The 17,011-nt window shown below is 41.9% G+C and overlaps 1 protein-coding gene across 1 annotated transcript in view; it reads right to left on the reverse strand.

Moving 5' to 3' along the window:
* Positions 1-17,011, reverse strand: part of slc13a4 (solute carrier family 13 member 4) — a 42,864-nt gene that overhangs the window by 14,947 nt on the left and 10,906 nt on the right. Inside the window, exons 2-8 of the mRNA XM_037695920.1 lie at positions 16,707-16,835; positions 5,605-5,741; positions 5,347-5,522; positions 5,124-5,187; positions 2,592-2,631; positions 2,374-2,460; positions 2,105-2,289 (exon numbers count right to left, since the gene is read on the reverse strand). Coding sequence (XP_037551848.1) covers positions 2,105-2,289; positions 2,374-2,460; positions 2,592-2,631; positions 5,124-5,187; positions 5,347-5,522; positions 5,605-5,741; positions 16,707-16,835 — 818 coding nt within the window. The remainder of the gene's footprint in view (positions 1-2,104; positions 2,290-2,373; positions 2,461-2,591; positions 2,632-5,123; positions 5,188-5,346; positions 5,523-5,604; positions 5,742-16,706; positions 16,836-17,011) is intronic.

Here is a 17,011-nt window from a genome sequence, read left to right on the forward strand (position 1 = left end):
ATGCTACTAACAGCACCATGCTACTAACAGCACCATGCTACTAACAGGACCATGCTACTAACAGGATCATGCTACTAACAGCACCATGCTACTAACAGCACCATGCTACTAACGGGACCATGCTACTAACAGCACCATGCTACTAACAGCACCATACTACTAACAGGACCATGCTACTAACAGGATCATGCTACTAATAGTAAGTGTCTCTTAAAAATGAGTCCTCGTGACTCAATGAGACTACTTGTATAAATAAAGGTTAAATAAATATAAATAAATAAAGAAACATGTTAAGCTCATTACCAAAACCTACATAGCCCATAAAATAGCAATTTTCTTGAAAGTGAAGCTAATCCAGTGTCCTTAACGTTTTAGACCGTTTTCCCACAGATATAACCCAAAAAACTGCCGGGAATATAATACATACATACATACATACATACATACATACATACATACATACCGGAACTCTTTCTTTAACTTTTTTTTTTTTTAACTCCGACATCAGTCTTTCTATTACTAACCCTTAAGACTCAGCTTTGTGTAAGGTGTCTTATCAGGTTATCAACACAGTTTGAGGAGAAATTTAGAAACGTGTACTGTAAGTATTTGAACTGTTGTTCTTGATTCTCATGGCATTCATACCATCCACGTCTACTTCTAGTAAAAAGTAACTGTCATAAGATTCTCTTTTGCTCTGAATTTATACCTTATCTGACAAATGTAGGGTTTCTGGGGTTTTGTCTTTGTCTATTTCCTCATGTTTCCAATTCAGCTCTCAGTGTTTTCCCTCCTTGTGTTCAGCCCTTGTCTCATCTGTGTCTAACGTTAATCACTGCAGGTGTCTGTTATTTGTACCAATCAGCTTGTATATTTATTCAGCTCCTCTGTGTCTTGTCTTTGTCTCGGGACTTTCCTGCAATGGTGTTGTGTTCTGCCTCCCGTTCCGTCCCATCCACCCTGTCTGTAAGTAAGCTGCCCTGTCAGCGTTTTTGATTTTGTTCATAAATAAATTTGTTAAACCTTTTACGTCGAGCCTCCTATTATCTTCCTGCACATGGGTTCAAACTCGCCTGACGACCGAACGCATCAGCAAAGTTCAAACCCAAACATGCTTTGAAGGGTTGGTTTTTTTTTCACCTGTACCATTGTTCCCAGTAATATACAGTAATATTACGATTACAAATATCAGCAAACACACACAGAACTTTCAGAAAGTCTGACCTTTGCTCAGTAACAAGAAGGAGACCATTCTGTGGGGCTTAAACTAGTTGCTGCAGGAAATCGGCTCTATTAGCAACACAGAGGCTGATTTGTTTGATCTTAGACCCTTGAAAGAGGTTAAAAAAAAAAGTTCAGTTAAGCTTCAGATGGGACTGTGCTGCCAGGCAGCGATCCATCAGCCCAAATGGACGTTCATTCAGCCGCTGTACTCAGCAGACACACGGCTGATGACCCAAACAGTTGAGATCACAAAATATCCGACATGTCAGAGCATGTCCATGTATGAATAATGCAGAATGCAGGCAGAAGCAGGGATTTAATGCGCTTTGACGGTCATGAAAGGACAAACACCCCCTCAGCTCCGATCTTCTGCCCCCTTAGCCGCGCACATCCGCCGACCGTTAATAACTATATAAGCAGTCAAAGCTTAATTAAAAATGTCGGGGGGGAGTTCGGGTTCGGACCTGTAATTACTGTTAATTCATCAGGTTGGGTGCGGTTTGGAAATTATGGCTACGGGCTGGGTCAGATTTTTTTGGGGGGGAGGGGCCCGAATGCAACTCTACCGCACAGTGACTGCTGAATATGTGCACCAGTGACCCCCGCGACCCGAAAAGGAAAAAGAGAGTAAAGATAATGGAAGGATGGATGGTATTTCCAGCCACCCCCCACCCCCCGCCAGTTTGCTCTGCAATGGGGGACAACAATTGAGTCTCAAGTGCTGAAAAACATACCAAAGACCTCAAAGGCTAAAAAACATGACATACAAGTTTGACTCAACGATAAAACTTTAGGATTAATGAAAAATACCTCCAGTCCAGTACTTCAGACGATTTACTAATTTGGATTTCTAAATATAAAATAAAATAACTGAACCTACGTGTTAAAATGCTCAGCAAAGATGAGGTTGGTGGACGTGCCAGTGATGGTGATGAGGCCTCCGATGGTTGCAGCGTATGTGATGCTGAGTGACAGACATTTACAGATCATGTGGTCCTTTTTGGTGGGATACTGGGAGTCTCTCCTGGCCTTCACCCGCTTCACATTCGGGATCTCAACAGCAACCTGAGAAGAAATGAATAGAACGATGTAACAGAAACGACAACCGTCTGTCCGAGTCAGTACTCTAACCAAGGATGGTCTCCTAACCTGCGGCAAGTGTCCATTAGTTTGGATGACGAACGATTTGTTCAAAACTGACTGCAGACCCATGCCATTCGCCTCACCAGTCTGTCCCTGACAAATGTAAAACATAAGATGAAGAATAAAAAATACATCAGAAGTAAATAGAATTTGAGTTTTCTTTCCATGCTCCTAAGATTCTACTTTTCAACCACATTTAAAGAGTAAAGGTAGATCTGTCTTACGTCGCAGAGCGCACTGAGCTCCTGTTTAGCGCAGCCATTCCTGGAAAAAGAGAAGAAAATAACTGAAAAAAATATTGAGCAAGTGATTTTAAACACAAAATTATTTTAATATCAAGTTCAGTGAAATGTTTATAAAAGTAAAAATACGACATTTCAGTTGGTTTGAAAATAAGTTTAGAATTTGGTTTGTTATATAATGCATTATATAATTATAAATTATTTTAACCATCCAAACATTTTCTTCCTCTTGTTCCAAGTCAGGTCTCGGGGGCAGCAGCTTGAGCAGGGAGACCCAGACATCTCTTTCCACAGCCTCTTCCAGCTCTTCTGGGAGGACTCCAGGGCGTTCCCAGACCAACTAAGAGACAGTCTCTCCAGTGTGTCCTGGATCTTCCCTGGGGTCTCCTCCCAGTCAGACATGCCAGAAGCACCTCCCTAGGGAGGCATCCAGGAAGCAACCTTACCAGATGTCTGAACCACCTCAACTGGCTCCTCTAGAAGCAGTGGCTCTACTGTAAGTCTCTCCTGATAACTGAACTTCTCACCCTATCTCTAAGGGAGAGTCCAGCTACCCTGCGGGGAAAACTCATTTCAACCTCCTGTATCCACGATCTCATTCTTTCAGTCCCTACCCAGAGCTCGTGACCATAGGTGAGGGTGGGAACGTAGACCGACCGGTAAACGGAGAGCTTTGCCTTACTGCTCAGCTCTCTCTTCACCACAACAGACCGGCACAGAGTCCTCAATACTAATAGTAATAATAACAACAACAATAACCCAAATAATTTCCCTCACTCGCTCTAGTAGAGGCGGACGCTTTCTCTTCCCTCTCCTGTTCTCCTGCTGCTTTTTTACTCTGTCTGTGTGTCGGAGCGCCTATTTTTACACATCTTCCAAAATGAAAACTACTGTTTTGGATCTGACCAACTGGACTTTCAACGCAATTGATAAAATCTTTTCAGCAAAGCAACAGGGTCCTGGAGAGCCCACATGTTTTGCTGAGAATCTCAGGAGGACACCGAAGATGTTTACAATCAGATTTATGATAACATGTTTCCTGCTTTTTGGAATCGTCTGGTTCCTGGTCTATCAACATACAAGAAGACAAGACAGCTGCAGCTAATTTGGCCCTCGTCAGGCTGCCTGCTTGTGAAGGTTTGGTTTGTGCGTTGAGGACTCAAAATCAGCTGATTTACGAGTTAAACCATAAGATGGAAGTGATTTGTGAGAATCACAGGCCACCTACAGATTTGGGACTCACCACCATGCTGGAAATGACCTTGGAGGGGCTCGTAAGCACGGACCAGTAGAATGCACCCTACACTGGCCATTTTGGATCTTGAAAGTACCAGTAGGACTCAAGGATGACAAGAAAATAGTCTGCCTGAAGAAAATCAACAATTGGGGTTATCTGAATCTGACTCCCCTGGTTGGCCTTGAAACTGGGAAAATGTGTAAACTAAGGAAAAACTTTGTCTATAGCAACCCCCCACCCCCAGAACTTCTGTGGAGTCTTATCAGAACTGTGCCAGCTGATCATCAACTTATCAGGACTATGGACTATCTGTTAGTGTTTCATGGACCACCTTGCTATCAAATGCATATGTAACGTGTTCATAAATGTGCTTGCTGGCAGAGTTTTTTGATGTCTTAAATCATGTCCTGTTAGGACAAAGTGTGAAGAGATCTTTTTTATAATGCCACTATCCTCTCCTCATGGCTTTGCCCCTCTTTCTATCTAAAAAATGTATTCTGAAAAGAATAAGAGGCCGCGCTATCACAGCAGCAGCTACGTACACTCCGCTCATCTTTCGGACGACTGTGCGGACATATTCTCGCTGTATCTCGGTACGATGATAATAAAGCTTATTCTGATTCTCAATAATAGGGGAAAGATTAAAAATGTTTATACTTATATCTACTTCTCTTTGAACAGATAAAACGCTGGCGAGATCTTTATTTACACACTTAATTTTGATTTGTTTATTATTATCTTTAGTGTTTGTTTTTACTTTTGTAAAGGTCTGTTGGTGTGTTTTTATTAGTATTATTGTTTGGTTGTTGTAAAAAGCCATTTTAACCTGTTCAATAAATAAATAAATCAGTAAAGTTATCTGATCCAGCAGCAATAAAATCAAAGCAGCAGTTTCTGAGATGTAAGAATCTCTTATCAACAGATTACGCACAAATGAGTTTAAAAACTCTTCATACATTTTTTAGATTATTTAAACTGGATGTTGGTATTTAATGATGAATGCTACATCTGATTTCAAAAAAGTGAATATTTGGGTTATTTGAGGTATTTAATTGAAATATTGCTTTCTTCACAGATTACCATAACTGAGACTGGGACGCCACTCAAGATTGTAAAACACTAATTGTTGTCATAATCATCAAAATTTAAACACATTTAAAAATGACTGCTAATAGCATTTATTACTATAGACACAAGAAATACAATATTTGTCATTTGACTTATTAGTAATGGTTGTTCATAATTCTTTATTACTGTTCTATTGTGGACAAACATACTGTTCATTTTGATAGAGCAGCTCCAACTGGTTCTTATCCAGGTTCTCCTCTTTACTTGAAACAGCTGCAGGAAAAAAAACAGTCATTGCTGCAATTGAATTAAAAAAAATACCTATGAAGTTTATTTTTACATCTGCGATACATTTAGTTGAATGGACTCATTTTGGTGCATTGACTGCTACAGAAATCTGATGGTAATCTTCTGTGACAGATCAAAACCCACCGCTTTCATCATCTCGGGTGTCTCCTGCTTCTGAGCCATCGAGGCAGTCGGCCAGACCAGTACAGATCAGCTGCTGGAGGACGGCCTCCGCTATCGGCATCACCATGGCCGTGGTGGACGTGTTGCTGAGCCACATGGACAGAAACACTGTGCAACACATGAACCCCAGCACCAGCCTGCAAGAGAAGGAGCGAGCTCATTTCTCGTTCCAGAACAGCGTCAGTGTTGAATGTGTCTGGGAGTAAAAGCACTACGGACATGCCAGGCTTCGCCCCCGCCACCATCACCATGCGCAGAGCGATGCGCTTGTGCAGGTTCCATTTCTCTATGGAGGCTGCCAGGCAGATGACTCCCATCAGCAGCAGAGTTGTGTCTTTACAGTACTCCGCCGCCACCTGAAACACACACACGTTAATAAAAATAAAACCTTAAACTGAAAAGCTGATGTAGCTTCTGAACATGCAAACTAATTCTGCCAACTGAGAGTGTGTTTTAACTTGCTGAGTAAAGAAGGCAGTTTGATAAAAAAAAAAAAATAAAAAAAAAAGTGGTATTAGGCAATAAAATAAAATTTAGTAACATCAAAAAGCGATTAATCTGAGTTTTTGTTAAAGTAGTATCTCATTGGGGGCAGCGTGGTGGCTCAGAAGGTAGAACTGTTGCCTCTCAGCGAAAAGGTTGTCGGTTCAAATCCCGGCTGGGGACCTTTCTGGGTGGAGTTTGGATGTTCTTTTTCTCTGGGTACCCCGGTTTCCTCCCACAGACAAAAAAACATGCATGTTAGGCTGATTGGTAACTCTAAATTGTCCCTAGGTGTGAGTGAGAGAGAGTGAATGGTTGTTTGTTTCATTTACCATACCATACCAATTTATTTATATAGCACTTAAAACAGCAACAAGGCCAACCAAAGTGCTGTACAAAAGAAAACAAACATGCACAGCAGACAGGAAAACATAAAATAGAAATACAGATACAAATAGCAGCAGAAGCTAACTAAAATGGCCAACAGAGTAGAGAACAGACCGGGCCAAAACAAATCACACCGTGTTAAAGGCAAGCGAATAGAAGTGGGTCTTCAAGCGAGACTTAAAGACTGAGAGTGTGGGAGCCTGCCGGACACTCAGTGGCAACTCATTCCACAGTCGTGGACCTGCAACAGAGAAAGCCCTGTCACCTCTGAGCTTACGACGGGTTTCTGGGACTGAGAGAAGCATCTGGTCTGCTGACCTCAGAGAGCGCGGTGGGACATATGGCTGCAGAAGATCAGTGAGATAGGATGGGGCGGAACTGTTCACTGATTTAAAAACATACATGAGAATTTTGAAATGTTGATGTTGTCAAAAACATTTGTCTCTATGTGTCCCTGTGATGGACTGCTAGGGATGCACCGAGCCACTTTTCCCCTTCCGATACCGATACAGTCTGTTTGGAAACTGTCGATACCGATCCGATACCGATATGATACAGAAAACCAGTGCTGAATTCTGTTGAACAAACTCAGCGTGCTCTTTAGGGTGAAATCTCTGGAGATGTTTGATTAAGTTGGTAGTGTTATAACTGGAAGTTTTAGTGACACCCACGGAACTGTCGTTGTGCACGTATTGCACGTAGCTGTTGAATGTGTTGGCTGAGGTAGTGTGAAATAGTTCCACATGGCTGATCCTTTCGCTCGCTCCATTTTGAAAACAATCTGTGTGGCGAGTTCACTAGCGAGTGACGTCACTCAGAGCACAAAGCATAGAATTAGAGTGAATAGATCTGCCCAGTCATGGATTGGTCACATTGTCACGATACCCAATCCAGAAGGTTTTTTTTTTCGATATCTGGACCGATGCAATCGGTGCATCTCTACAACTTGTCCAGGGTGTCTTCCACCTCTCATACAGTGACTGCTGGACATGGGCACCAGTGAACCCCGCCACCTGAAAAGGAAAAATTGGGTAAAGATGATGGATGGATGGATGGATGGATGGATGGATGGATGGAATCTTGTTGGACATGCCATGACCTCTGGAGACTACCTGGTGAACAGCAATCACAAGGGAGTCTCCAAAATGTCTATAAATGTTCTGTTTTGTTGCGCTAACACACAATAGCTGTCAAAATACACAGCATGTTCATTTTTCTTCTAATTGTTTGTAAGTGTGTATCATTTATAATAAAAACAAGCTGCTTGAACTGAACAGAAGAATGCAAGTAAACCTTAATGTTGTTGGTGCAAGAATTTCAAGTATTACACTGTAGAAAAATAGAGGTAGTTTTATTTATTTAGCTTGTCTGAGGCAACAAAGAGTGATGGATCCTGGCAAGTGGAGGCAGCAATTTTATTAGCCAGGGTGGCCAAGGGTGGCCTTGGCCACCATAGATTCATCTTTGGCCACCCCAATCATTTGATGATAATTTGAGGTCTAGAGCATAAGCTGTAATAAATGAGTGAAATCAGCAAATTTTTATTTTGTTGTCACCAATTTTGAGTTGTTCATTTATAATCGAGAAGTGACAACATTTTGGACCAGCATGCAATGGATATTAAGTTGGTAAAACAATTCCCAGATGTAAACAGAGTTAAGAGGACACCTGAACTAAAGACACAAGACTTTTCAACATCTGAAAAGAAATGGCAACTAAAAGCAGTGTGGACATGAGTGGACAGGCATATTGAAGGAGGAAGTAGAGCAATGGAGAGCATTAAAGTAAATGCTGGGAATAAATCAGATGACAATAAGCTGTGATGAGATATTCTGAACTCTAATGGGAACATTTAGATTGTGCCTGACTGCCAAATTTAGCTAGAAACAAAAGCAAGGAATATTTAAAGTTTTATAAAAAAATAAAATAAAAATAAGTGTTTAGGATTACTTAGTTATAATACCCCCAAACAATAATTTAATGATGTAGAAATTGTGTTAGAAGCATAAAAATTAAAATCACTGGAAATATGTATTTTAACTGTTGTAATGACTTTAAATTTTAAATAAATTGTAGTGCATCTCAAGCCCATTCTCAGTTTAGTTTCTGTAAATTCTAGCTCTATGGCTGTTCTGGTTACGTGTTGCCAGAACGTGAAAGAAGCTTCAGTTAACGATGTGCTGAAGCAGCTATGAAGGCTACAAAACATCCAGGGAAAGTTGTCAACAAAACAAATGCTAAGAAGCAACAACATAATCATTTCTCCATGACTTCAATAGGACACAAATAAAAAGCAGGTACTCTACATTTAATGTACTTATAGTAATGGAAAAACCCGTTTATTTCACATACATTTATGAATCAATTCTTTAACAAAGAAATACGTTCTTTAAACGCATATGGAAAATTATGAGGAATGTTGTTGTACAAAATGACTGGAATGTTTATTTATAAATGATTTTTCCCCCTCCTTTAATTAAAACAACTAGGCCTGTCACAATAACAAATTTTGCTGGGCGATTAATTGTCTCAGAAATTATTGCGATAAACGATAATATTGTTTGAAATTTGACAATAATTGTCAAATTTAAGAAGAAATGTTAATTTATTTTAAGTGTAGTACTTTTTTTTTCCACTTAATGGCAGTATAAGACTGCCTGAACTGAAGGATGGATAGTGAGGGAGCGAGCAGCGTGTCTCTCTAAGAAAAATGGGAGGGAGGCCCCTTGACGTCTCTCCTTCCTGTTTTTCAGTTCTCAAAATGGCAGACGCTCTGTGTGGTTTGAGCTCTTTAGCATAGCATTTGTCACACAAAGCTTTTAATAAAAATTTTAAAAAGTAAACAAGTTCTCAGCTTCTTTTTGCAGAGAAGAACAATTTTTTACACGTAGGCACGGGTTTCAACTGTGAATTTTGGAGCTTCGACAAGACGGAGGTTTTTTCCCCAAGGTTGGCCTGTTGGCTTAGCTCATAGCTTAGCTTCTCAGCTTAGCTGCTTTTAATGATCCAAAAACGTGATTTTGGATTGTTAAAACTGATTTTAAAGAGAAAAGAGAAAGGGAGGGGTCAGTGAAGAGCACTGGAGTTGAATCTTTTGTCATCCAGTGTCTTTAGTAGAAAGAGAGAGACACGAAGAAACAATAAAGCCGATAAATGAAAATGAGGTCGATAATTTTCATTTATCATGTGATTAATTGATTAATTGATTTATTGTTTATCACGACAGGCCTAAAAACAATATTCCTTTTTTTTTTTGTACCAAAAAAATATATATATATTCCTCCAAACCTTCTAACAAAAAAGCTGAACTATTCATGTGTTCCCACCAGGTGGGAACAGCTATGAACAAAATACTGAAAAATAACATTCTTAGCTTGGGTAAAAATCATCCATATAAATGCCTCCTTTCTTTGATTTACCGTAATTTCTGGACTATTGAGTGCACCTGAATAAAAGATTTTGCATATATATATATATATATAAACCGCTTTATATAAAAGCTGTCCATGCTGTAACATGAGTGGCATCACACAGCTACTGATAGAGATGTGCAGCCCTTCTTCTAGATCAAGAATCAACTACCAGATGGTGTTTTATAGACTATATTTAACTGTTCATCACATAGATAGAGTGAACTACCACCCTCACTCATGGTTTACTGAATGATCTAACACAAACTAACACATAATGAACATAAACTAGGCTAACAAGAACAGACTAATCACTAAAAGAACAATGCTAAACAGCTAACCAAAATTATTAACAAAGATAAATTTTACCCATAATCCCTCTCTGAGGCCATGTGACTAACAGTCAACCACATTGAATGACATAATGCTACAATATGTACTGGTAACATACACAAATATGTACAGTATTTTTTTTTTCTGAACAGTGCCGATAACAGCTGGTTAATAAAAACAATACAGTAGCGTACCAGGAAGTCATTGATCGCCATATTCATATTCATCCTGTGCAAATTGTCTTCCTGCTCCACGGAGCAAAAGTTGCTCTGTGAGCATGTGAGTCCCCCCTCACATGCTCTGCAAATGCAGAAGAATTCCCCCTCCCCATGAGGGGGGATTCTCCCTCTCAGTTCTCTCCTGTCCTTCCTGTTTTATTGGTTTGACTGTGACCTGTTCAGTAATTTCACTGGTCAGATTTTGTTTAACCTTTATTTATACATGTAGTCTCAATGAGTCATGAGGACCCCCCCAGAAGGACATGTATTGGGCAGATACGTATGTAAGCACCCGCGTGTGGCTAAGGTAAATGTTTTTGGCAGCAGGAAGCTCATTAGCCTGTTTTAAAAAAAATCCATAAATTAGCCACAGCATTGTGTAAGCCGTGGGGTTCAAAGCCTGTAAAAAAGTAGCGGGTTATAGACCGAAATTTACAGTAGTTTATAATTTCCTCCATCCATCCATCCATCCATCCATGCATTTTCTTCCGCTTATCCGGGGTCGGGTCGCAGGGGTAGCAGCTTAAGACGGGAGGCCCAGACTTACCTCTCCCCAGCCACTTGGGCCGGCTCCTCCGGGGGAATCCTGAGGTGTTCCCAGGCCAGCCGAGAAACATAGTGCCTCCAGCGTGTCCTGGGTCTTCCTCTGGGTCTCCTCCCAGTGGGACATGTCCGGAACACCTCACCAGGGAGGCATCCAGGAGGCATCCTAACCAGATGCCCGAGTCAACTCAACTGGCTCCTCTCGACATGGAGAAGCAGCGGCTCTACTCTGAGTCCCTCCCGGATGATCAAGCTTCTCACCCTATCTCTAAGGGAGAGCCCAGACACCCTGCAGAGAAAACTCATTTTGGCCGCTTATATCAGAGATCTCGTTCTTTCGGTCACAACCCAAAGCTCATGACTATAGATGAGGGTAGGAACATAGATCGATTGGTAAATTGAGAGCTTCGCCTTTTGACTCAGCTCTCTCTTCACCACAACAGACCTAGACAGCGCCCGTTTCACTGCAGATGCTGCACCAATCCGCCTATCAATCTCACGCTCCCTTTTTCTCTCATTTGTGAACAAGACCCCAAGATAATTGAACTCCTCCACTTGGGGCAGGGCATCCTCCCTGACCCGGAGAGGGCACTCTACCCTTTTCTGGCTCAAGACCATGGCCTCGGATTTGGAGGAACTGATCTTAATCCCTGCTGAGTCGCACTCAGCTGCAAACCGCTCCAGCGAAAGCTGTAGATCACAATCTGATGAAGCCAATAGGAACACATCATCTGCAAAAAGCAGAGACACGATCCTAAGGCCCCCAAAACGGACCCCCTCAACACCTTGGCTACGCCTACGAATTCTGTCCATAAAAGTTATGAACAGAATCGGTGACAAAGGGCAACCTTGGCGGATTCCAACTCTCACTGGGAACGAGCCCGACTTACTGCTGGCAATGCAGACAAGGCTCTGACAATGGTCATACAGGGACCTAACAGCCTGTATCAAAGGACCTGGTACCCCATACTCCCAGAGTACCCCCACAGGGTTCCCTGAGGGACATGGTCGAACACCTTTTCCAAGTCCACAAAGCACATGTAGACTGGTTGGGCAAACTCCCATGCACCCTCAAGGACCCTGCTGAGAGTGTAGAGCTGGCCCAGTGTTCCAAGACCAGGACGAAAATCGCACTGCTCCTCCTGAATCCGAGGTTCGACTATCCGATGGACCCTCCTCTCCAGAACCCCCGAATAGACCTTACAGGGAGGCTTAAGAGCATGATCCCCCTGTAGTTGGAACACTCTACGGTCCCCCTTTTTGAATAGGGGTACCACCACCCCAGTCTGTCAATCTGGGGGAACTTCCCCCGATGTCAACGCAATATTGCAGAGTCGTATAAGCCAACACAACCCCACAACATCCAGAGCCTTAAGGAACTCCAGGTGAATCTCATCCACCCCTGGGGCCCTGCCACTGAGGAGCTTTTTAACCACCTCGGTGACCTCAGCACCAGAGATTGGAGGGCCCGACCCAGAGTCCCCAGGCTCCGCTTCCTCAGTGGAAGACGTGCCGGTGGGATTGAGGAGGTCTTCAAAGTACTCTGCCCACCGACACACGACATCCCGAGTTGAGGTCAGCAGCACACCACCCCCACTATAAACAGTGTTGGTGGTGTACCGCACATATGGACACCCTTATGCTTGAACATGGTGTTTGTTATGGACAATCCATGACGAGCACAGAAGTCCAACAATAGAACACCACTCGGGTTCAGATAAGGGGGGCCATTCCTCCCAACCACACCCCTCCAGGTCTCACATTCATTGCCCACATGAGCATTGAATCCCCCAGCAGAACAAGGGAGTCCCCAGGAGGTGCACTTTCCAGTACCCCCTCCAAGGACTCCAAAAAGGGTGGATAATCTGAACTGCCATTTGGTGCATAAGAACAAATGACAGTCAGAACCCGTCCCCCCACACGTAGGCGAAGGGAGGCTACCCTCTCATTCACCGGGGTGAACCCCAACACACAGGCACCAAGATGGGGAGCAATAAGTATGCCCACTCCTGCTCGGCGCCTCTCACCAGGGACAACTCCAGAGTGGAAGAGTGTCCAGCCCCTCTCAAGGAAACTGGTTCCAGAGCCAGAGCCATGCGTAGAGGTGAGTCCAAATATTTCTAGCCGGAACCTCTCAACCTCACACACCAGCTCAGGCTCCTTCCCCACCAGTGAGGTGACATTCCACGTCCCATTAGCCAGCTTCTGTAGCCGAGGATCAGACCGTCAGGGTCCCCGCCCTCGGCCACCACCCATCCCATTATAATTTCCTCTCATTTATTGAACATTTTAGCACATAGCAGCACGATCAGGATAAAATGAGAAGACATGGGTCTAGGACATGGGTCGTTTCTCAATAGGCACGTATTTAGATACTTGTGCAATGTCATTATCTGGAGTCCAAGTACTGTTTCAATTCAAAGTATGCATCAAGAGAAGTAATGTTGAAATATTAAAATGTTGGATTGTATACCTGGATTAATGAGCATGGACTTTGTTGTTTTCAACCAGTTTGACAAGACTGTCAACAAGGTAGAGGGCCGGCAATGGAGGAGGGGGCGTACCAAAGAGACCATCTTATCACAAGCAGAACTGGTTTGTTCCACTTTGGAGTAAGCTGTTGGGGGAAGAATCAGTTTTGTTATGCGGTTTCTTGACTGATGAAGCCTTCCGGACCGAAGGCGAAATGTTTCAGCACAAAAAAAAGAAACTGTCTAGATGACCTGACTGAATAATGTTGGATTGTATACCTGGATTATTGAGCATGGACTTTGTTGTTATCAAGAGAAGTACATTTTAAATACCCAAATGTGTATTTCCTCTGCCAATTTAAAAAAAATCTTTTTTAATTTTTTAATTGAAACTTCAAGTGTGAATGGGTGTCCCATACAAGTCTCTGTAGACAAGTATGCAAACAGTCTACTAAAAGAACTAAATGTTCTATTGACACTTTTGGTTGTATTTTTGTCGAAATTTGTCAACATTAATAAATTTGGGATAGATGGGCAGGTGGATGTGATTACGTCAAGATATGTGGAATTTACAAGAATAAAAGCAGAAGAAAAAAGAAAAAGAAATACAGAAGAAAAAAAGAAAAGTTAAAAACAATATTTAGTTAGACAAGGATTGATACCGACTCTTGTCCCTCCAGTCACTTTGCCTCCCCTTGTTAGGATCAACTCTTACAGTTTGTTCTTCTTAATCTGTTCCACTTCCCACCCACAGCGAGCACAGCCCTCAGGATTATATAAACCCACATTGCCTCACCTTTCACCTAATAAAACCAGCTGGACTTTCTCCAGCTGAACTCTTTAACTTACAAACCGTGAAGTTTTAGATCATTTCACTGCACTACAGAGAAATGACAGAAGTTATTCACTGGAGATACCGAAATTGAACTAGTACAAACCTGCACGGACATATGGATAGTACCCAAGTGGGTGAAGTAGGTTTCATAAAGAGTAAAAGTTTTGTTAATCCCAGAGAAGAACACAAACTTGTGTTTGCACTAATGATGCAACATTTGATCCTTGAAAAAAATACTGATTTTATTTCCTGTATGCCAACAGCATTTACCCATGCTATTAAAACACGGCACTTCACGTTGATCTGAAAACGTTGCATAAACGTCTCTGTTGGCGTATGTATAGAACACCATGGAAAATATTTTACAACTTTATTATTGTTCTTCAGACCCACTTGGCTCATATAAGGCATAGGGCTCTCAGTTTATGTAATGACAATAAGAAAGGAAGAAGAGAATAAAATATTATAAAGATCTTATAGGACAATTAAATAAACAGGAGTGACACAATAACACACTGAAGAAACATCTTTTTCTTTCTCCCCATCACTGCTAAACCTGAAAGGCAGTTCACAGCCCATAATTCATCTTTGCTCTGGCTAAGACTTCCTTTTTCCTTACAGTGTTTCCCCTAGGTCACACAAAGACCTTGGGTAGGTTGAAAAGTTTCTGTCCAAACAGGTCTCACTTGTAAATTAGTATTTGAGGCTCAATATGATTTATCTGTATAAATAAAGGTTGAATTAAAAAAAAAATCAATACCCTACAAGTAGAGAACATCTAAATATGTATTCCTATTAATGGCTCCATTGTTTAAGTTGTGTTACACTTTACATTTGCAGTAGGTGGAGTTTACATTAAAAATTATATTTCTTGTCATGACAGTTTGGACACAACTCTTGCTTTGGTTATAACCAGACAGGTCAGGAACCATGGCCGTAAGCCTTCTTTGGATCCCATAAACACATGTAGACTGGAGAATCAAACTCCCATGTGCCCCTCAGTAACTATACGTAGAAGATCTAGTCATTCCAGGTCATCACACGATACTGAAGAAAGCCAAACGAGTCATCTTTTATTCAAAGTTCCTCAACTTGTCAGGGCCTCCTTAACACTCTACAGTTAACGTTTCTTGGGATCAGAGGGTGAACCGCTAAAAGTCGGAACAAACTCTTCAGTCCCTCTTTAGTAAGAACGGGGACCATCACAGTGGTCTACCATCCCACAGGTGTTGTCTAAATTCTTAATGTGTCGTTAAAGAACTGTATCAACCACAACAACTCCACAACAGCCCTTTGGCACTGAAAATTTGATCCCGTCTTACTTCCTCAGTCATCAGACTCTGCTTCCTCAGTGTTGGACATGATGACCAGATTGAAGATGTCATTAGTTTCTTTTGCTAAACTGGCAATAATCTCAATCCATCAAACTAATGACAACTTGGGACAAATCTTTCTTTTCCTTTAACAAGTTGTAACTAGAACATCTTTGAGGCCAACTGAAATGTCTTCTCCAATGATCTCTACAAATTCCTCTCCTGCCCCAAAGTTTGGTTCCATAACCACACAACTATCTGTACTTCTGACTATTCAGTCAAGTGCTTCAGAGGTCCTCTGGGACAGCTAAGCCCTGAAGACCTTGTTCTTTAAATGGTAAATGGACTATACTTATAGCACCTTTCTACTCAACCAGGATACACAAAGCATTTTGCAACACAATCAACACAACTTCATGTCCAAGTCATCTAAACAAATCATTCTATAGAGTCTAAACAGTGCTTTAGATCACATTCGTACATCAATAGAACACATTAGAGACAACAAAGTGTTCAGTGTCTTGCCCAGGGACACTTCGCCATATGACTTCATATTGATGGAATCAAACTCCCACCCCTCTCACTGGAGAACAGCTACTCTAATCACTCAGCCATAGCTGGCCCTCTTTAGCTTGATGACACCCACCACTGCTGGTTCATCAATGGGTTTTCTGGTTGCCACTGTGACAGTCATAATGAATGTTCTGGCTACAGTGAAAATAAACTTACTGGTAATCATCTGGAGGTGGCTTCCTATAAATTTTCCAGACAAGGCCCAGCTGAGACCTGGGAGCCTGCACTCGATCACCAGGTTTTGCTATCAATATCCCCTTCTAGGCTTGGCTCCAAGAAGGTGCCCCAGTTTCCTTATTTAAGGCAAAGTGATCTATTTCTTGTAGAATTCTTTCATCAAGGATAATTCTTTAAAATGGCTTTTGATCTGACCCCTCCCTTGAGGCCAGTTTGCCATGGGAAACCCTACCAGGGATGGACTCCACAGATAACATAGACCCCATATTAATGGGGGTAGTTAGAACCCTCCACCAAATGAAGGTGGATGGTGTTGGTTCTGCAACAAGTCCTTCCTGTTCTCCAGCCATACAAAAGCTTTGTAAGACTGAATACAGATAGAAAATTGAGTCGATTTCCATCCATCCATTATCTTTACCCACTTCCTTTTCAGGCCACTGGTGCCCATATCCAGCAGTCACTGGGCGAAAGGCAGGGGACACTCTGAACAGGTTGCAAGTCCATCACAGGAGCCGATTTCCCATTCAGAAAATAAAACCTCCAGACATTCAACTATAAATATTACCAAAGAAACTCACCTCACTTGACTTGAGTACTCCAAAAAGTGGGTAGAGGAAGGCTGGAACCAGAGCTGCAGCACCCAAAGGAACAGCCTCAGACACCCAGTAGACAGCGGTCACCATCAGCACATATGCACAAGATGCCTCCTGCAAATCAACAAACACACAAACATTAGACCTTGATCCAACAAAACGTGCAGAAACACAAGCAGAAGGCCAGTTGGACATAGACCTGTATGTCAAATGTAAATAATGTCTATACAAATTACATGTTCTCTAATTATTATATATATATATATATATATATATATATATATATATAT

Source organism: Nematolebias whitei, chromosome 22 (genome assembly GCF_014905685.2).
Source record: "Nematolebias whitei isolate Nwh7 chromosome 22, NemWhi1, whole genome shotgun sequence".
Taxonomy (NCBI): domain Eukaryota; kingdom Metazoa; phylum Chordata; class Actinopteri; order Cyprinodontiformes; family Rivulidae; genus Nematolebias; species Nematolebias whitei.